Source organism: Musca autumnalis, unplaced genomic scaffold, assembly GCF_047663935.1.
Source record: "Musca autumnalis isolate F117 unplaced genomic scaffold, ASM4766393v1 scaffold_1, whole genome shotgun sequence".
Lineage (NCBI taxonomy): Eukaryota > Metazoa > Arthropoda > Insecta > Diptera > Muscidae > Musca > Musca autumnalis.
The window spans coordinates 88,862,994-88,886,044 of NW_027411644.1; the positions used below are offsets into that span (position 1 = coordinate 88,862,994).

The window sequence follows — 23,051 nt, forward strand, 5'->3', positions numbered from 1 at the left end:
TTCAGTGCCCATCCACATAAGGAGACAACGATTTTTCTAGCACAGCAACAAAATGGTATGCTTTCGTTGGAGTACTTGCTCAGGTGTTACCGTGAGACCCATACTAATGACCATATGGCGGATAGGACACCACCACGCCCCCCTCCCCCAACCAGACATATCAGGGAGATCTTCATGATCTAGAAAGAGAGGTACAGTGCTTGAGAGAACCCTTAGTATAAGCAAGCTTATCAAGCAGGTATGGACAGCATTCACACAGATGCAGTCACAGATGGCATAAATAGCTATCGTGTGAATGCGATCCTCGGAGTATATCCCCCCATCTATTGCAGATCAGGAGCGGCAGTTGGCACAACAAATCAGAGTCAATCCCACGGCAGCGGGTTCTTACGTACCGGATTGACCCGAAACCAAAAGTGTTTCGGCCAGCGGCTGCCAACCCAGCATTATATGCTGCTACAACAACAACAACAACAAATCAGAGTAGTTTTGGCTTAATTACGCTCGGGATGGTGTAGCCGTCTACATTGAGGGCTCGTATTGATGAAACCGTGCAAAAAAATCTGCCCAGCATGCGGTACAGGTCCGCACGACACACTGCACCTTTTCAACGGCCTTGCCAAACGACTACGACGATAAAAATTAGATCTAATATCATTGAGCAAATATGAATCGGGGTGCACACATTTGGGACATATATTAACATAGGTCATTAACATCATACTTTCTAACGGTGGCAAAATAACCCTCAGTGTAATGTAGGCGACATCTCCTGAGTATTTCAGCCATGTAAAACTTCTCTACAAATTGTATCGTAAGACACGTCGATCGGACTCGGAAATAAAAAGTAGGTCCCATATCATTGAGCTAATATGAATCGGGGTGCATTCTTGATATGAAGAAGTATCCCGCCTATATGGTTCCAAGCACCTATTTCCAGTTACTAAGTTATATTTTTAAAATGAATTTTGATTTCTGAATATTTTATTATCGCTGCAATAAGGGCATGAAAACAATTCCAATAACTACATATGGTTCAAGAAAATCGAAGAGTCGATCATTGATAAAAATTGATTTTAAATCGCCAAAATTGCATCAAGCCCACTGTGCAAATTTTTTTCTATTCCTGATAAAACAACAAAAAAAATTTCTTTTTGGACCAATATTAAAGAAGTTATGAGTATTTCTTTGCACATAATTTTTACAGAATTTGAGTTTTTCGATATCTCTGTAACCGTCAGCCAAAAAATTCTGAAAATATACTAAAATATTTTGCTGATGAGCAGCATCACCACAGCAAAAAATTAAGGAAATCAAAAATCTCACTTTGAAAAAGTGTCCAATTTCACTCAGAAATCCCCATATATTCATTCCCCCGTCACAATTCACACAAATAATGCCATAAAATTAAACAGCGATACTCTTCTTATTTATACAAACACTTAGCCAGTCAGTCGCGAAACCCCCAAAACAATAGAATGAACAAGTGCACCCCATCGTATAACAAAACACAAGTACAAATATTATCTAGTATTTCATATTTCGTGTACAAAAATAAATATAAACACAAAACGTATGTATTTATAATTATTGTTGTTGTTATTATTAGTTATTTCTTCATATTCTATCTTTTGTTTCTTCTTCTTTAACTATTTCAATAGTTTGCACAAAACATTTGTTTCCTTGTCGCCTTTTTGGTGAAACAAAAAAAAAATATTAGAATAAATTAGCAATTTAATGCAATTTTCATATGCAAAATTGTCTAGTGAATATTGGCAAGAGCAATGGCAACAACAACAAGAAAAAAAAAACAGAAGAAACTATGACGACATCTTCAGAATCATCAATGCCATTAAACTTTATTATATTTGTGATTTTTTTTTCTTGAACAATATTTTGAATTTTTATTTATTGTTGTCTTGTTAGGACGAAGGTAATTATTTATGAATGTTTCTAATACTTGAATTAATTAATCGTTTCGCTGGTGTTTAAATTCAGCTCATCAGGCATATTAGATGTGAATAGCTAGAGGACAAAGGCTGATTTTGATAACTTCTATTTCACATTTAATATGGATGATGAGCTGAATTAAACCACCAGCGAAACGATCGTAGCATATTGGTTGTGTGTGTGGGACTTTGCTAGAATCCACTTATTCAATACAAACTCCTTAGGTCATGTTAGCTCGATTAAAAATCAATTAATTAACCCACTTAGCGCCGAGATTTTTTTTAACAGAGTTAGACTTGTTCAAAGCGCGATATCTCTGGAATGGTTGGTAAAAAAATCTGAAAATATTTTGAAATGTTTTTTGCTGATGAGCAGCATTAACACAGCAAAAAATAAGGAAAATCAAAAACAACTTTTTTTAAAAGTGTCCGACTTCACTCAGAAATCCCCATATACCTCCTTCGCAACACTTTTGAGCTTTAACCCAAATCCATATTTTTGTCGGGAAGTACATACGAGTACGTCGAAAAAGGGCCACATTCTCGTACATACATACATACATATGTTCCCACAACATCCCCGAAGGGACAAAAAGACTACTCTCATATCGAACATAAGACCTTCTGAGTTCTATTCCTGACCAAAACATCAAAACTTTCGGCGTTGGCAAATCCGCTCAGCGTAATGTTGTCTTACATTTTCTGAGTATTTCAGCCATGAAAAACTTCGAAAGACACAGTAGGTCCCATAGTATTGAGCCAATATGAATCGACGACCTGCACTCATTGATATGAGAGAAGTCTCTCTTGTCCCTTCGGGAACATATGTATGTATATATGTATGTACGTAGAAGAATGAGACCCTTTTTTGACGTATGAACTTCCCGACAAAAATGTGGATTTGGCTTAAAGCTCAAAAGTGTTGCGATGGAGGTACCTGGAGCAATGGACCGGCATAGTCCGGGCACTCTTTTCGATAGATGTCGCGTCCACCTGTTATTTTATGTGATCACCTTATAATTTAGAACTTTAGGATTATTATGTCAGGAAGCATGGACCAGGTCCATTGGACCTTCCCACGAAAAACATAAAATCGCTGTAAACAGGACGACACTTAAACAGAAATATTGAGCTTTTATGAGGAGGTACCCTAAGGAGTGGAACGATATGACACATCTTCGAACTGAAGCTAAGTTTGGACAATTTATCATGCAGGCCAAATACACATGGTGCCATATAGATCAAAGTGGTTACTGCCTTCTAGAGTTATCGTGCGTACACTTTTAGAGAAAAGTTTTAAACATTTGTTGTTGTTGTTGTATCAGCATAGAAACCTACGTAAAAGCATCGATTTGATGCAGGGTTGGAAGCCGCTAAAACTATGGTTTCGGGTCAGTCCGATACGAAAGAACCCGCTGCGGTAGGATTCCTCTTTTGATCTTTTATGGGCGATGTACCTTAAGGAGTGAACCGATACGGCTCATCTTCGAACTTAAACGAAGTTTGGACAAAATATCATGCAGGCCAAATACACATGGTGCCATATGGATCAAATCGGTTACTGGCTTCTAGAGTTATCGTGCGTACAATTTTAGCGAAAAGTTTTTTAACATTTGTTGTTGTTGTTGTAGAAGCATAGGTTTGATGATGGGTTGGCAGCCGCTGGCCGAAACACTATGGTTTCGGGTCAGTCCGGTACGAAAGAACCCGCTGCCATGGGATTCCACTTTTGATCTATTATGGGCGAAGTACCTTAAGGAGTGGACCGATACGGTTCATCTTCGAACTTAAACTAAGTTTGGAGAAAATATTACGGGACCAAATTTTTGACCGAATCAACTGATCCGTTCGAGAGTTATCGTGCGCTCCAGCCACTAAACATGGTTTTTACAGCCATTTTCGGGCCATTATCTTATAGAATTTAGCAATTCTTCTTATAAGACCGGAGTTCTTCTTATAGAAGACCAGAGTTCTTCTTATACAAGGAAACCAGAGGTCTTCAAATAGGATAGCACAGGTCGTCTTATGGAAGACAAGAGGTCGTCTTATTGAAGACCAGAGGTTTTCTTATGGAAGACCAGAGATTTTCTTATGGAAGACCAGAGGTTTTTTTATGGGAGATCAGAGATTTTCTTATGGAAGACTATAGGTTTTCTTATCGAAGACCAGACCAGAGGTCTTCTTATAGAAGACAAGAAATCTTCGAATGGATCACCAGGCATCTTCCACTTATAGAAGACCAAAGATCAACTTATAGAAGATCAGAGTTCTTCTGACAGAAGATCATAGTTCTTTTATAGAAGACCAGGGTTGTTCTTATAGAGTTCGTTCGAGAGTTTTCATGCGCTCCAGCTACTACACATGGTGGCCGCAGGGGCTTTTTACAGCCATTTTCGGGTAATTTTCTAGGAAAGTATGGACTTGCCACAGACCTTCTATAGAATTTAGGAATTCTTCTTATAATACTGGAGTTCTTCTTATAGAAGGCCAGAGTTCTTCTTATACAAGGAAACCGGAGTTCTTCTTATAGAAGACCAGAGTTCTTTCTATACAAGGAAACCAGAGGTATTCAAATAGGATATCAGAGGTCGTCTTATAGAAGACCAAAGGTCGTTTTGTAGAAGACCAGAGGTCCTCTTATGGAAGACAAAAGGTCGTTTTATTGAAGACCAGAGGTTTTCTTATGGAAGACTAGAGATTTTCTTATGGAAGACCAGATGTTTTTTATGGAAGACCAGAGGTTTTTTTATGGGAGACCAGAGATTTTCTTATGGATGGCCAGAGGTCTCCTCATAGAAGACCAGACCAGAGGTCTATTTATAGGAGACAAGAAATCTTCGAATGGATCACCACGCATCTTCCACTTATAGAAGACCAAAGATCAACTTATAGAAGATCAGAATTCTTCTGATACAAGATCATAGTTCTTTTTATAGAAGATCAGAGTTCTTGTTATAGAAGACCAGGGGTGTTCTTATAGAGTTCGTTCGAGAGTTTTCATGCGCTCCAGCTACTACACATGGTGGCCGCAGGGGCTTTTTACAGCCATTTTCGGGTAATTTTCTAGGGAAGTATGGACTTGCCACAGACCTTCTATAGAATTTAGGAATTCTTCTTATAATACTGGAGTTCTTCTTATAGAAGACCAGAGTTCTTCTTATACAAGGAAACCGGAGTTCTTCTTATAGAAGACCAGAGTTCTTTTTATACAAGGAAACCAGAGGTCTTCAAATAGGATATCAGAGGTGGTCTTATAGAAGACCAAAGGTCGTTTTGTACAAGACCAGAGGTCCTCTTATGGAAGACAAGAGGTCGTCTTATTGAAGACCAGAGGTTTTCTTATGGAAGACCAGAGATTTTCTTATGGAAGACCAAAGGTTTTCTTATGGAAGGCCAGAGGTTTTCTTATGGATGACCAGACCAGAGGTCTCCTCATAGAAGACCAGACCAGAGGTCTCCTCATAGAAGACCAGACCAGAGGTCTTCTTATAGAAGACAAGAAATCTTCGAATGGATCACCAGACATCTTTCACTTATAGAAGACAAAAGATCAACTTATAGAAGATCAGAGTTCTTGTTATAGAAGACCAGGGGTATTCTTATAGAAGGCCGGAGACCTCCTTATAGAAGACCAGGAGTCTTCTTAAGGAAAACCAGAGGGGTCTTCGGATAGAGGACCAGATGTAGTCTTTTAGAAAATCAGAAGTTTTGTTATAGAAGACTTTTTGTTATGGAAGACCAAAGTGCTTCTAATAGAAGGTCCGAGTTCGTTCTTATAGAAGAACAGAATTCTTCTTATACGAGGAAACCAAAGATTTTCTGATAGGAGACCACATGTCGTCTTATAGAAGACCAGAGGTTATCTTATAGAAAATCAGGCGTCGCCATATAAAAGACCAGAGATCGTCTTATAGAAAACCAAAAGTTTTGTTATAGAAGACTTCTTCTTATGAAAGACCAGAGTTCTTCAAATAGAAGGCTAGAGTTGTTCTTATAGAAAAGCAGAATTCTTCTTACACGAGGAAACCAGAAATTCTCTGATAGGAGACCACATGTCGTCTTATAGAAGACCAGAGGTTCTCTTATAGAAAATCAGACGTCGTCTTATAAAAGAGCAGAGATCGTCTTATAAAAAACCATACGTCGTAGGAAACCAAATTTCGTCTTATAGAATACCTGAAATCGTCTTTATGAATACCATTGGACTTCTGTTAGAAAACCAGGATTCTTCTTACAGAAGTCCAAATGTTGTAATATCAATCAATTCTATTTGCTAGCAGCCTGTTAACTGCATTTTTGCGGAATTTCGTGGGGGAAATGTTCGAAGGAGTTGAAATATATAGCCTATATTCGAACCTGATCTATGGGGAGGGAGGGGAAGTTTGAGGAGGGGCAAGTTGAGGGCGGGGATGATGAGGGGGTATGTTGAGGGGGGCGAGTTGAGGGAGGGGAATTTGAGGGGGGACAAGTTGAGGGTGGACAAGTTGAGCGGGGGCGAGTTGAAGTGGAACAAGTTGAGGGAGGGGAAGTTGAGGGGCGGCAAGTTCAGGGCGGGAAGTTGAAGGGGGGGAGAGGGGGCCAGTTAAGGGCGTGGACATGTTGAGGGGAAGTTGAGGGCGGGGAAGGTGAGGGGTATGTTGAGGGGAGGATTTTTGGAGGGGGAGACAATTTTGTGTGGTGGGGGCTATTTTTTGGGGAAGGGCAATTTTTTTGGTTTTGCTTCCCTGCCCTCAACTTCCCCGTCTTCAACTTCACCCACGCCGACATGACCTTCCTTAACTAACCCCCCCCCCCCGCCACCCAAACCTAACCCATATTTTTTTTAAAAATATATCAATTCTTTTTCACTCGATTTTACTCTTTCAGTAAACTCTTACTCTATATCGAGCATTTTCATTACTACTCTTATTTTTAAAGCAGGAGTAATCGCGAGTGCTCGAAAATAATACAAAAAAGTGGAGAGTAAACTTCTTTTAAAACTCGTACTCTTCGAGTACTCCCACTCGCAGATACTTTTCACTCGCGAGTAAAAACGAGCAAATCGTACTTTTTGCTCGCACTCTTCGAGTACTCCCACTCGCGAGTAAAAACGAGTAAATCGAAGCTCTGTTCGTGGTAATATTACGATGGGAAAAGTATGGTTACTGTCTTCGATAGCTATCGTGAGCACCATATTAGCGAAAAAATTTGAACACTTCCCAGGGTATGGTCCCCAAAAATTTAGGGCCCCTCCTTCATACACTTTCGCACAAAAGTAGAAGACCTTGTGGTCCCTATAACTTTCTTCGCTTGAAAGTCAAACTTTTTAGGTCCACCAATATCGGGCTGAGGGTATTTACATAGTTGTATTTAGTTTCATGTTATCCTTCGTTTTCAGTAAAGATGTTAATTACATTTTGGGTACAAGTGTCCCCAAAATGTCCCGCAATACAGGCAGACCGTCCGTCAGACAAACTGTTTTTGTTGTTTTTAAATAAAACGAATTTATTATTTATTAAAATAAAATATTTTTGTACAACAAAAAAATTGGCACTGTTTCCGATCTTTACAATGCAGGCCACCAGACAAAATATGTGTTTTCTGTTGGGGTCCTCTTTTGTCGTCGTCTTTACAAACAAATTGCCATATTCTGATGGATGAATGGACAGACAGGCAGACAGACAGCCTGAAAGACGACAGCAATGGCAGTGACATACAAAATGACGAAGAAGAGCAACCACCAGAAAAAAAAAATTGAAAAAAAAAAATTACAAATAAATCTCGATGAATAGAAAAAAAGAAAAACAGAAGGTTGCCAACCAACATTGTAGGCCAAGATCAATAGATATGAAAATGTGTTCATACATACTCGTACATATGCGTGTTTATAATATGAGGAGTAGGTTTAAGTGTATTTCATTAGTTCTTAGACAATAATTAATATTTTATTTTAATTTTTCTCGATTGCAAGCCATTTTCTAAGCTAATTTGTTGGAAAGAAAATTCTGTTGGGAAAAGGTGTCATCAAAAAAGGATGTTTTATTTTTCGAAAATTATGTTTTATTATTTTAAAAAAAATCTTAAAAAATACAGAAAGCTTAAATGATTCAAGCCTAAACAATGAATGGATTCCAACATTACACACTCATATCTACACATCCCCCACACACACTTACATAATAAAAAGCTTCAATCTCCACATCAACTTGACTCTTAAGTTCACTATAAAGATCATGGCTAGATCGACGCTGATATGTGTCATCCAAACGTGATGCTTCGGTTGATGTCAAAAGACCAGCTGCATGGCAATGTTCTGCCTCCTGACGCAAATAATCATCGCGATTTATCAGTAGTTCGGGTTCGAAAGCATATTCACGTATATACTCATCGCATTGGCCATCACATTCTTGTTCGTTTTTAAACATCGAAACGTTGTTGATGGTGGTTGTGATGTGGAAGATGAAATGCGTGCGAAGCAGGCACACATTACATGCATAGGTTTCGAAGCCGCCTCACGGGTTACACCTTCAAAGGGTTAACACTAAAGTGTACTAGAATTTAATTTCCATTCCACCTATCCAACCCTTGAGCTTTTTAAGGGTGTCAACTTTGAAATGATATTTGTTTTGTTTAATTTTTGGTTTGTTTACGTTTTGTTTTTATATTTCTATTGAAATTATGTGTTGGGTTTCTAGTATTGATTTCTTTCTAAATTCTTTACGTTTTCTTTTTAACACTTCCGCTTATGGATTTTTTCCGTCCGTTTTACGTTTAAAGGTTTCTTTGCAGATCCATATAAGTTTTATTTATATAATCGTATTTATGTTATTGTTAATTTTATTATTTAAATTTAAGTCGTCGCCTCATAAATTTGTACATAAATGCAGCTGCTAATGATTTTATGCCGTCCTGTTGTAGCATTTTTCATCGGCTTAGTCATAGTTTCTTCATTGATTATCATTTGTTATTCCGATTTTTGTTCTAGGATCTTTAACCTTTTTGTAATTTTGTTGTACCTTTTTACATTGTTGTATTTTATATTCAGTTTGTTATTCTTTTTCTTTCTGTGATTTGTTTGCTAAAATTATCACGTCAATTTATTTTTCTAATTATGGCAGAAATTAAAACAAAGATTTGTATTTCGATAATTTTGATTTGTTAACGTTGAATGAATTTAGTATGTATGTAAATACATACATAAATATACATACATACATATGTGTATGGGCCAAATAATGTTTTTGATGGGAAAACTGCATTTAAAATTCAGCATAAAACGTGGGAATGTGTGACTTTGTGTAGAAACAAATTCGCACATCTGCATAAATATGGGTATCGTATGAAACACTGATAAATATTTCTTCTCTGTAGAAAGATGAAAAACAAGTTAAAAAGAGTCAATTGATAGCTAAATTCTATCAGCCTATGACACTACAAAAACCGATGACAGGGCTGGTGGACTTAAAAGTACTATAAACATTCGGCTCATTAGAATATAGAAGAGACCACAAATGCTACATACAAACATCGCTAGGGAAACTCCTCTCATATAAATTAGGGCATCCCGAGTCATCTTAGCTCAATGATTTGGGACCTACTTTTTATCACCGAGTTCCAACGGTACACAGTGTTTCAGAATCGTTTTTTCCAGCTTAAAACTCTGCAACTTTTGAACGGATAGAGATATTTTCACATTTTTTGTTCGACAGATAACATAATCAGCTTGCCGATGCACAGTGGCCAAATCTCCGAAAATCTGGCCAAAAATCGAAAAAAAACTTTATCAATTTACGCAAAATAGTGTCAAATATTGTTTATAGGATCGCACTGCGTGATGTTATGAAAAAATATATACGGTTCTAGTTTAGTAAGTCGGTATAAAAGCAGGTCAAATTGACCCTATTTAGAAAAAATTGTTTTCTTAATATTTAAGTTGTTTATTAAAATAGGGTATGAGAGATACCATGGAACGGTCCTGACCGGCTTTATCATGGCAAAGTCCAGGATTTATCTTAGTCTCTCTCTCATTTCAAGTGGACACTGACCTCCCCGTGGTGTCACCTGGGGAGCTGCCTTTAACACCCGTTAAAGGTAGTGAGCTAACATGTGCCGCGCGTTCACCCATAAGAACTTTAAAAACTTGAGTTTGGGCACCGGGTTAGTAACCCTCCCCTAGAAAAAGCAGCCTACTATGAAAAAACAAAAGAAAAGAAAAACAAATCCCTCTAAAGTTGACGACCCCGCAAACGTTTTAAAGACCATGATCTGCGAATCTGCACCTGGAATGTTCGCACACTTTATAGAGAAGGTGCAGTATACGCATTGGCAGATGTACATGAAAAGTACAAGGCCGACATTACTGCCATACAGGAAATACGATGGAATGGGAAAGGCGTCACAACAACACCTAAAGGTGACGCACTGTATTATAGCTGCCATGACATAAAGCATGAGTTTGGCTGCGGATTTGTAGTTGGTCGGAGGTTAAAACACCTGGTCTCCAGCTTCACACCCGTGAATGAAAGACTTGCTACAATTCGATTTAAAGCAAAATTCTTCAACATCAGCTTTATCTGCGCCCATGCCCCAACCGAAGACAAGGACGAACAGACCAAAGATATATTCTACGAGAGCTTAGAAGAAACATATGACCGTTGTCCTGCTCATGACATTAAAATTGTTCTAGGCGATTTTAATGCCAAAATTGGAAAGGAGAATATCTTTGGACAAACAGTTGGGAAATTCAGTCTACATAGTGAAACATCAGACAATGGAATGAGGCTGATAGACTTCGCTGCGGCAAAAAACATGGTAGTTAGCAGTACCAGATTTAAGCATCTCGATATTCATAAGGGCACTTGGCTGTCTCCAGACCAAAGAACAATAAATCAAATTGATCACGTTGTGATAGATGGAAGACATTCATCGAGCGTGTTGGATGTACGATCGTTCCGAGGAGCAAACATAAACTCGGACCACTACCTAGTTGCAGCAAAGGTACGCACCCGGTTAAACGTAGCAAACAAAGTACGAACAGACACAACATGAAAGTTAGACATCGGGCAAGCTGCAATCACAACAGATAGTCACACCATATTCCACTCAACTAGCCCAATTGCTTAATCAAAGCACTCCTCATCCGGAGAAAAGGAGAGAGGAGAAACGTCTTATCCGCAAGAAAAAGAGAGAGATGGAAAAGCGGGAGTGTGAAAAAATCGAGATGTACAGGAGCCAGAATGAAAATTCTACCAAAGAGTGAAGCATCAAACTGATGGCTTTGGTACAGGCACCTTCTCCTGTAGAGGCCAGCAAGGTAATTTGGTAACTGATACAGATAGTGTGCTCAGGATATGGAAAGAGCATTTTTCAAAACTGATGGTATCCAGCGAAGATGACGAAGATACCATAGATTCAATCCTAGAAGATGGTATTGAATGTATACCGCCCAGCCAAGATGAGGTAAAGACAGCAATAAATCGGCTGAAGAATAATAAGGCAGCAGGGGCCGATGGCTTACCAGCCGAGCTGTTCAAAACCGGAGGCGACACGCTGATAAGGTGTATTCATCAACTAGTTAGCACCATCTGGCAGGAAGAACGAGTACCCGACGATTGGAACCTGAGTATTCTGTGCCCCGTCCACAAGAAGGGAGATAAGACTGTATGCTCTAACTATAGGGGCATAAGTCTACTTCCTATTGCCTACAAGATCGTGTCAGGGATATTGTGCGAAGGACTAAAGCCTATGGTCAACGAGATAATTGGACCATACCAATGCGGCTTTACACCTGGCAAGTCCACCATTGACCAGATATTTACCCTGCGCCAAATCCTGGAGAAGACCCAAGAGATGCAGATCGACACCTACCACCTTTTTGTCGATTATAAAGCAGCCTTCGACAGCCCACTACGTTCAATGTTATTCCAGGCCATGTCTGAATTTGGTATCCCCGCAAAGCTCATTCGGCTTTGTAAAATGACTTTAACTCACACGAGATCCTCAGTTAAAATAGGAAAGAACCTCTCCGAAGAATTTTGTAACAAAAGAGGTTTCAGGCAAGGAGACAGCCTGTCGTGTGATCTCTTCAACATCATGCTGGAAAAGGTTATTCGAGAGGCAAACGTCAAAAGAAGTGGCACAATCTACACCAATAGGCACATGTTACTTGCTTATGCTGATGATATAGACATCATTAGACTACGTTGATGGTGTCGACGCGCAATGCGTCCATAGAGATCGGGCCAACTGTTGACGTTGGTTCCTATAATTTTGAGGTAGTAGAAGACTTCGACTACCTTCGCACCGTCGTAAACACAACTAACGACATCAGTTGTGAAATAAAAAGAAGAATTGTGTTGGCCAACAGATGCTACTTTGGCCTAAGTAAGCAGTTTAAAAACAAAGCCACATCTCGTCAAATAAAAACAACGCTTTACAAAACACTGATACTACCCGTGCTGATGTATGGTTCCGAAGCCTGGGTAATTGCGCAACAGATAGGGCAGTGCTTGGTGTGTTTGAGAGAAAAATTCTTCGAAAGATCTACGGGCCGATTTGCGTTGAAGGTGAATATCGACGTCGTATGAACCACGAGCTATATCAGCTATACAAAGACATGAATATAGTTAAACGTATCGATTGCGTTGGCTATGTGATCTTTGACAGCGATTTATGTGAAAAGCGCTCCGGCGATTTTTTTATTTGAAAATGTTGCCTTTTTTATGCGAAGATCATTTTTGTAGTATTAATTTTTTAATTTTTTTTAATCGAGCTTTATGATCTATAATTTTTGATTTTTCTCATCTATGAACTTTGTAGTTTCAGCATCCGCAAAAACTTCCAAGGTGTATGCTCCTTTAATTCAAAAATTGGTTCAAGAGCACCGTGTTTCATTTCATGTATGTAGTTTCCCATCAAATTTCTTTGGACCCTATGCGGAGCGTGTCGAAATGAATGACTCGAACATAATATTTGTTTAGTTTGATATAATCTTTGTCTATATTTATTCTCATTTAGAACTTTTTGTGAAACATATGTTTTTTCCCTTATTTATATACTTTCATAATCCATTATGGTGTTTTGCACACTTGTTTTGCTTTTAGTTGGACTGACTGACTATAGTCATGGCTTAGTTGATTATCTATTTATTTTGTTTTCTACTATGTTTTCTTGGCTGCTTCTTGAGCGTTATTATGACGTTATGACGTTATTTTTTTACAGGAACGTGGAATTATTTAATTTAATTAACGACACAAAAACATATAATATTTTTTTTTTTGCTTCGATTTGAAGTACCATTTCACATGATAAATTTTATTTGAATATAATAATTATGTATTTGAAAATATGGTATTGTATAAAAGGTACATCGAATATTTTTAATATTTTAAAATTTTTTGAACATTTTAACGTGAATTATGTTTTTATTTTACAATCGTTAATATATTTATTGCTTTAAGAATACATTTACAGTTTTAGCACAGGTAAAAATGTAAACTTTTAGGAACGAATTATATAAAATTTTAAGCATTTTTTTGTTGATTATTAATTTTTTAGTTGTATTTTACTTCGAAATTAGGCTTTTTAATTATTAATGTTTTAATTTTTTGTTTTTTAGAAACGAAATTATTTTTTTTTAAGTATTATTTTTTTACAATTTTCATTATTTTGGATTTTTGTTGTTTTTTATTCAAAATTAATTTTATTGTTTTGTACTGTTTATATATTTTTTTTTTTATTTTTGGTTTTTATTTCGAAGTAATATTTTTTTAATATTTATGCAAATATTTTGTTAAAGTTAAACCTATTTTTTAATATTGTAAATTAAGTTCTTTATTTAGTACTGTTATTATAATAACTTTTATATAAATATTTTGTAAACTTATACGGTGGCATCTTGGAGAAAGTATTTCATTTTTATTTTAAATGTAATATTTTTAATATTTATTTATTCATATGCAAAATTTTGTTATAGTTAAGCATAGTTTTTCCAAAATTGTGACATTCAAAATCATTGATTTTCCATTAGTTGGCTTTTTGACTGATTTCTTATGTTTGAACACAGTTATTTTTATAATTTTTTAATATTTTTAACATGGCTTTAGTAAATATATTCGTTTTTTTTATTAAATACACATTTTGTTATTATTTTTTCTGTTTGAATTCTTTTTGTCTTTAATAATCTCATATCATGTAAATTATTTAAATTTTCTTCTGATTTTTCTCAGACATTTTTCTTTTAATTTATTAAATTTATTTTCAATTCAATTTATTTGTAATTTTTTTTTATTATTAAATTTTTTTGTTTTTTTCACTTTCAATTTTCTTAATCATAATTTGTTTTTCGCAAATGATTTATTTATGTTTTTCATGGTATTACATAAACTTTTTGTGACATATTTTGCTTACACGAATTTATTTATTTTCCTTAATTATTGCCAATATTTAAATTTGATTCCCGTGTTAATTGGGTACATATTGGTTTTGTATAAAAATTCCAAATTTCCCAAAATGTTTCCTTTCATTTCAAATCACTAATTTTTCTTTATAATATAAAATAAAATATTTTTTAACACTTCAACCCTCCGCCGTTACAGGGTTTTCTTGGTAAAAATTTCATTACGAATGGCCTGTGGCCTCTTTACACATAATTTTTTTGTCTAATATTTGCGAAAACTTTTTGAAAACTGAAAACATTGGCTGAGCTTTTCCTACCTTCATGTGGCAACGGAAAAAAATGTTTCAACATTTTGTTGCCTTTTTTTTTTGTTGGCTGTGATGGTGGTTGTGGTTATGTTTTTCTTACACTTAAGATTTGAGTGTGTGTGTGCGTATGTGTGTGTAAAATAAATAATATAATAATATTATTAAATAAATAGAAAAATACGAAAATAAGAAAACACTATGTTTTTGTTCCTCATCATCATCATCATTTTGCTCTTCTTCCCATGAAAATTGCCAGGGTAGAGGGTCGTTGTGCAGTCAAAGAATTTTTGCAGCACCACCAACCCAGACCATGAACAAATACTAGATGGACAGACAACAATCAGACAACAAAATACATATCATGTGCAAGAAGAAGAATTTTGAGTATTTTGCGCGTAATTTTTATTTTGTTTATAAATTTTTGTTTGTTTTGTTCTTGTACTTGCCCTTCTCACCTTCGAAAAAAAGACCTTAATAAAACCAATGTATTTATGTATGTAAATACTGCAAACATTAGTGATCTTGAAACATAGACCTACAGTGCGGGTAAATTTAAATATGAGAAGATATATTTTTTCTAAATTCACTGAAATACTGAAATTTTAACTAATTATGGAGTAGTGGGTACTAATTAATGGTAATGGACCACCTTTCACATGATAAACTTCTCTACAATATTTTCTGTGTTTAATAATTGTTAGATTACCTTCCAAATCACTCCGAGAAACTTTAAAATTCGTCATTGCAAACGAAATCTATTTAATTAACTAAAAACTAAACTCATCGCTTCGACACCTTTAATAACATATCAATTCTTTGAAACATAGAAAAATAAATATGTATATATTTGGTATGATATTATGATGGTATGTTTAGAAAGTCAAACATCTGTATTATTCCAGACTATGTACTAAACTTAAAAAGAGTCGAAATATATGCTTTACTGTATGATAACAGCACCCTGATTAGGGTGGGGCGATTTGTGTGGAAGGAAAAAACCTTAATGAGCCCTTCGCGTTTCTGATTCCTGGGATTGAATTGAGCAAAAAAGTCCACTGGACCATACATCTACCGTGAAAATCGAGCCTCCCGATTTTGACTTTATGTTTTTTATTGACGTTTTTTGGATATTTTGGCATATAACAGCCAAACCATTGAGATTTTCGATCCAACACAAATACAAAAATTGTAGCCAAGACAGTAATTAAGAACGTTTTCAAATCGCCCCGGCCTAACCCTGATTCTATATTTAACTCATTAAAATGGGTCTTCCTTTCTATTGCCAAGTCCTAAACGGCATGTCCAACGACACCACTTGAAGAATTTTTTTTACAACAAATTTGCCACTTTGATATTAAATGGACTGGAAATTGATGCCGGTCTTTCGGTGTGCAATAGGGTGTGGCGATTTGAACATCTTATACGTCTACCGTGAAAATCAAGAAAATGTTGGAAAATTTGCAAAACTTCTATGGCTCATGTTTCGTATACTATTTGAAAATTTGACTTATTTTCAAAAGTAACGTTGCACAGTGGTTCATAATCGTTTTTTTCGTGGTCAAAACTCTGTAACTTTTGAACGGATAGAGATATTTTCATAATTCGTATTTTGTTCGAAAGATAACACTTTCAGCTTTCCGAAATATAAACCACAAAATTCGGAGGAATTCAGGTCAAAGTTAATTTTTTTATATTTTGCATCAAAATATGAGTGTTTTTGAGCTTTTCATATATTCTAACTATTTAAAAAAACTCAAACCCAAATAAACAAAACATAAAAATACAAAAAAAATGAAAAAAAAAAATATTCTTGAAAAAAAATTAAAAAATTTTTTCAGATTTTTTTCAATACTCATAGGGTTTTCGTAAAACTCTTATAAAAACTCATATATTAAAAATTTCCATTTGTGTGAAAACTATTTAAAAAGGCTGAAACCATAGACTAATGAATCATATAGACAGAGAAAATTGTAGTGTGCATGTTTGTTGTAGGTGTCGCTCTTACAACCAATATGCTGTGTGTTCACTCAATTGCATTTTGTTTTTGGGTAAATTGCAAGATTTTGTTGATTTTTTTATATGAGGGTGTAGATCCGGCCAAATACTACCCACATATTGTATTTTACCATCAAAAATAGTTTAAAAATGTATAGTTCTTGCCATTTTAAAAATTGAGTATCCTGTAATCTGACTCAATTCTCATTGAGTGAGAGAATTTAGGTGAGAGGATTTCTCAGTCTATTCTTTTGTTTGTCTATGCTGAAACCCAAATAAATAAAACATAAAAATACAAAAAATTAAAAAAAAAAATTATTTTTGAAAAAAAAATTTCAGAATTTTTTCAAAAAATTAAAATTTTTTCCATAATCGAAAACAAATACTTCTTGGGTTTTCATTGAACTCTTATAACTCATATATTAAAAATGTCCATTTGTGCGAAAAAGCTATAATTTATATAGGAAACGGTATGGAAAAAACACAAATTTTGTCCCATGTAATTTCAAAAAATTTAAAAAAAGTGTTAAACGGACGGAACGGGACTTGTACAAAAGTATATACATATGCGCTAAAAGAGTACACTCTCGTGCATCATTGTGTGAAAATGGAACATTGTTCCAAGCTGTTCCCTAAAAGTTCTAGTCCACTAAACATGGAATTTCACTAAAATTTAGTACCTTAGGAAAAAATTAATTAGCTCACTTCGTGTAAACGCTACAGCAATTTATTAAAACGACTCTTAAAGGCGACAATCCTACCTACCTATCTAACAAAAATCAATGAACACAATATATGTTATAGCTTATGAGAAACAGCTGCTTCTTTATTCCAGAAATTTGCAAAAATTACGTATTTTCCAAAATTGGGAAGCTTTTTTCGTTTTTAGGAGCAAGGCGCGCCAGCACCTTCCAATATTTTGATCTAATTTTTTGCTTTCCTTAATTTCATATGTTTACTGTCGAATCCAATATAGAAATTAACAATTGCTGATAACAAAAAAATGGGGGTTTCGGCCAGGAAAATCGATTTTTGAACCACTGTGCGTTGTAGTTATTGTCTCGGGCTTCTCTGAACATATTTCCGAGAAAAAAACTTCGTTTTCATGGTCAAAAAGTCGAAAATTCATAATTTTTTGTCAGTTTTTTATACCCTCAGCAATTATGCTAACGAGAAATAATGGTTTTAACTCTTGAAGGGAGTAACCGATTTGGTCCATACTTTGCACATCGTAATATATCTACCAGACTGAGATGAGATGCCAATATGGAATCTATATGTCCACTTCTTCGGGTACACACAAAATTTTGGAAAAGTTCAGTTTAAGACCTGCACTCGAGTCGCTATGATTTTTATTGTAACAGCTTGTATTCACTGCCCCCCATGCGACTGTACAAGATTCAACGGGCTCAAGTCCATACTTCCAGAGAAAATAGCCTATGACACCGTGTGTAGTGGTTGGAGCGCAAGATAACTCTCGAACGTATCTGCCGATTCGGTCCAAAATTTGGCCTTCGTAATATTTTGTTCAAACTTCACTCCTTCAGGTACCCTCCCCACAAAAGTTAACAAATGTTCGGAAAAATTATGCGCACGAAAACTCTTGATTTGGTCCATACTTTACACTTACTAATATATCTACCAGATATAGATCAGGTTCGGGTTCCTTTGGAAATGTTTACCGAGGCTATTCGTTGTGGTCCTGTTTACAGCGATATTATTTTTTCCGTGAACAAGTCCATGCTTCCTGGTATTCTGGTCCCAAAGTTACACTATGACCCACTGAAATGACTAGTGGGTGCGATACCTATCGAAAAGATATGACTCCCAAAATAAGATCCATTTCCATAATGGATTATGTCGGTCCATTCCTTTAAGTACCTCCTTCGCATTTTTGTCGGCAAGTTCAAATATCCAAAAAGGGCCACGAAATTCTGAAAAGACCCTAAATACATTCGATCTGTCCGTAGATGAAAGTTTCAATTCACATAGACTGAGGGTATATCTCTGTCGACAAAGCCGACTAATACTTTTTACAGGTCTTTTATTTTATTTTTTTTTTTTTTTGATATTTTGGCTTATAGCATCCGAACCAGTGAGATTTCGATCCAATACTAAAACAAAGATTCTAACCAAGACAATAGCTAAGATCTTTCTAAAACATCGCAAAGGCATTGGAACGCTCCTTTAGGCACTTTTGGCCTTGTGAAATTGAAACTTTTTTTAATGTTGCAATATTTTCACGAAAAATGTTCACTTTCACAAGGCCAAAACTTCCCGAAGGAGCGTTCCATTGCTTTTGCGATACACTAGAGAGTTCTTAACTATTGTCTTGGCTACATTTCTTGCCTTAATGTTCTTTCGAAAATCTCAATGGTTTGCCTGTTATAGGTCAAAAAATCTAGTACAATCGCAAGAATCAGAAAAGCAAAGCGTCAATTAAGACTTTTTCCTTCCATACTAATCATCCCACCCTAGTGTGCAAGCTGAGTCTGTTTACCACTGTGGCACCCAGACACTGAACTTCGAATAATATATTATGGTAAGCACCCTTTAAAACCCCTTAAATAGGGCAGCACAGTAGCTTAAATGGGTGGCCAATGCGTCAACAAAAGCGATAAAATCTCACGGTGACCGGTTGTATGCATCGGATTGACTCAGAGTATTCTTCGATCAACATTATTTGCTTGTGTATCTCGTTCACTGCTGCGAAATATATTGGTCAGAAAAATGCTGGCCATGGATCTGTTTCCTTTGCCAGATCCGCATCCACCTCATGTCAACATCGTTGAGATCTAATGAATGTACGAAATGGGTGCACCTTTGAATCTGCTCTGGACTTAACCGCCTACAGGACTACTGTGATAGGAGTTATGTTACTGCTTTCGGCTTCAAAACATCTCTCAGCGTGTCCCCCACTTTGTCGTCGGAATACAAGACACCCCCGCAGCCTAATATATCATCATACACCACATCTTGTTGTTCAGCCCCCGAGAATGCAATTCAATTTTTTCGTTCTAGGCCTAAACAATGCTTCAATGCTTTTAATGAGCTTTGGCATTCCGTCTTAGGCAATTACCAAAGGAGTACAGCGCTATCGGAGCAAATTGATAGCTCCACATTTTGCACGGTGAACGAAGACACTCCTACGAGAATAAGAGGAAATTGCCACAGCTCACCAGACATTAACAATGTGACAGGACAACTTTTTCCTCAGAAAAAACACAATGGACCACAAAGTCTCCGAGTGAAGTAGATATCTACTACGGTAGCTGCGCGTCCTTTACCCTAACCTATCCTACCTTGGCTAAGTCCATCTTCCGATCATCATCTTCGTTAATAGACCGTCCGAGTTCTTAACCTCTGAGCATCATTTTTTTTTTTTTGAACCAAGCTCATTGGTAATAGTTCAGAGAATTTAGAAATCACCGATTCATAGAGCTGCCCTTTTCCTCAGATACTCGTGTAGCTGAGAGAGACATTACCACAGCGGCAGCCATTCGCTAGATACCTGGTGGACGAATACCCGAAATTAGACCAAAATTCCCAACAGAGACGACAGCATTAGCATATGAGGACAATGATCTTCGTCGTATGAATCTTGAAGACCCAAGAGTTAAAGAACTTAATTTTGAAGTCAATAGGCTAAAAGGAGAGCGTTAGCGGAAAAAGTGGCTAAACCACCTAAAGCAATGCAACATTGAGATAAGATTAGGGACATTGGGGGTAACAATTAAATCAATCTCGAATCCGGGAAAGAGGCTTTTACAGTGACTAATTCGAAGAGGTGAGCGTGTTTTCTCAACAGGCAAATTATAGAGCACCCAGAGAGTGATGGGGCAAAGAGGAGCGTGTTACGCCATACAAAAGACTTCTCAGCCGAGGATGTACCACAACAATTTACGATGAGCGATGCTGTAGATGTCACCCGAAATGCGAAATCATTCAAAACGTTGGGCCCACGCGGAATGTCAATGGTAATGCTAAAGCAACCTGGATGAAACCGGAGTTGATTATTTGACAAGTGTCCACAATTTATCGTTAGCCTCTCATATTGTACCAGAAGCCTGCTAATTTGGCAGGGTGTTCGCGCTACTGCGTCCAAGCAAAGATGCCAGCAGACAAGTAGCAAAGGTTCTAGGGGCACTACTCCTTCCCATGATGAGAAACTGTTGCCCAACATCAGCATGGATTTCGAAAAATGTGTAGTAGCATAACAGCATTGCAACCCATATTCAAACATATCAATCAAGGCGTGAGCCGAACAGACCATGCGACAGAACAGTAATGGCGTCGTTTGACGCCAGTCGTTTGTAGAATTCAGAAATAAGAAGTCTAAGCTCCGTAAAGTAAAACAGGGAGTTCGCCAAGGCGAGGTGACATTTACTAAATTCTTCAACCTCTACCTTTTTGAAATTCCACACGCTTCAGACGGGGATCTTGGCGTCCGGTGCAGTTCTTCCATCTGAAGAATATTAAAGTATCCGCCGGTAAATTCACTGACACACTGTTCACCACCTGGACGGCTAAAATGAGGTTCCCCTTGAACATATTAAGGAATATGAAAATATCCAGCTCTAAATCTACTATCACATTGTTCACCACTTGGACGGGTGCAATAAGGCTTCCCAAGACGTTCGGTCATGGCTAAATGGAGTCCAAATTGTCTAAAACGTTTAGCATTATTTCGATGTGTGCCTCACATTTTGTACAAACCCTATTTAGCTTAAAGGCTGAGGGTATTACAAAGGGGTATTACAAGTACCTACGATAAAAATTGCGAGTGTCGCATATACTGAAAATTTGGGAACCTTTCTATGGAAGGTATCTAAAGCTAAATGTTACGGATATGGGGTGTCCGTATATTCTGAACCACTGTATATAATTTTTCCCAATTTTCTGTTCCTAAATAAATATTTTCCTACTGTTTCAAATGGCCACTTCTCCTTCACATAGTTTCAATGGGTTAACCTGACCTCTTTCAATTATCACCACCACCAAAAATACTTCATAATTATGCCCTTTACCTTCACATGATTTGTGCTTTTAAAGCAAACAAAAGAAACGAAAACGAAAAAAATGAACATAACATAAACAATGATAATTAGACAAGCAAAATAGGAAAAGAATAACACATTAAAGAAGAGATAAAAATAAATAATTTCCTTTTTTGTTTATTAGAAAACCAATAATGAAAAAAAACAACAAAGTTCAAATCTGTACAACCACTCTTCGTCATACCTGACAGGATGATGGGGTGTTGAAATACCCATGGTATGGATGAACATGGAAAAGGCGCATAGGTATAAACCAAAATTATAATACGATTATAATAACCAAGAGAAAAATGCCGCCCTCAAGACCCCCAATAAGACTAAAGAAAGCTTATTATGAAGTACACATGTATATACATATGTGTGTTGTTTTTATTCTTATTGTAGTTATTAACATTAACAATTTGCACTTTGTTGTTGTGGTCAAGCAAAAGTGTTAAAATATCCATGTTTTCAAGAATTTGTATTAATAATTTCAAAGTCTATTGCGATGGCTATGGTGTGGCTTGTTTGCTTTCTTTGTTGTTATTGTTGTTATTTTTACTGCTTATGTTCTAAGCAGTCAACAATGAAAGAAAACACTTCTAGGCATCCCTCTCCAATTTACGTCATGTAAATGTAATCAATCAGCTGTGGGTATAAGTGCCGAAAAAACATTTTCCATCAAAAAATTGATCAGATTTTTTTGGGATTTGGGAATTTGGTCGGAATTTTTAGACTTATATTTTCCCGGAAACTGAATCATTTTCCATCTAAAAGTGGGTCAGTTTTTTTTGGGGATTTGGTCGGAACTTTTAGTCTTATATTTTGCTCCTAAACACTAATCCCGGAAACTGAAATATTTCAGGAGGAAACATTTTCCATCGAAAATTTGGTTAGTTTTTTTTTTGCGATTTGGGAACATTTACCATTGAAAAATGGTCAGACTTTTTTTGGGATTTTGGAATTTGTTCGGAATTTTTAGACTTATATTTTGCCTCCTAAACTCTTATCCCGGAAACTGCAATGTTTCAGGAAGAAACCAAAAATTGGTCAGATGTTTTTTGCGATTTGGAAAAATTGGTCAAATTGATATTTGGGAATTAGTTCGGAATTTTTTGACTTATATTTTGTCTCCTAAACTCTTATTGCCGAAAATGAAATATTTGAGGAGGAAACATTTTCCTTTGAAAAATTGGTTAGATTTTTTTTTGGAATTTTGAAATTTTTTCGGAATTTTTAGCCTCTTGAAATCTTATCCCGAAAACTGAAATATTTCAGAAGGAAAAATTTTTCATTGTTTTCAGAAGGACACATTTTTCAGTTTTCTTTTTTTTTTTTTGGATTTCGGAATTTGATCGGAGTTTTAAGACTTTTATTTTGCCTCCAA

At 36.3% G+C, this 23,051-nt stretch overlaps 1 protein-coding gene across 16 annotated transcripts in view; it reads right to left on the reverse strand.

Moving 5' to 3' along the window:
* Positions 1-23,051, reverse strand: part of ClC-a (chloride channel protein 2) — a 194,018-nt gene that overhangs the window by 52,142 nt on the left and 118,825 nt on the right. For 2 of the 16 annotated variants that reach the window (XM_073984436.1, XM_073984475.1), the window contains exons 1-2: positions 14,337-14,620; positions 8,105-9,033 (exon numbers count right to left, since the gene is read on the reverse strand). The exons of 10 other annotated variants lie outside the window; for them this stretch is intronic. In XM_073984436.1, the coding sequence (XP_073840537.1) occupies positions 8,105-8,353 (249 nt within the window). In that variant the 5' untranslated portion in view covers positions 8,354-9,033; positions 14,337-14,620. Of the gene's footprint in view, positions 1-8,104; positions 9,034-14,336; positions 14,621-23,051 lie in introns of those variants that run through there. 4 more of the 16 variants (XM_073984526.1, XM_073984516.1, XM_073984445.1 and 1 more) reach the window with 3 other exon arrangements.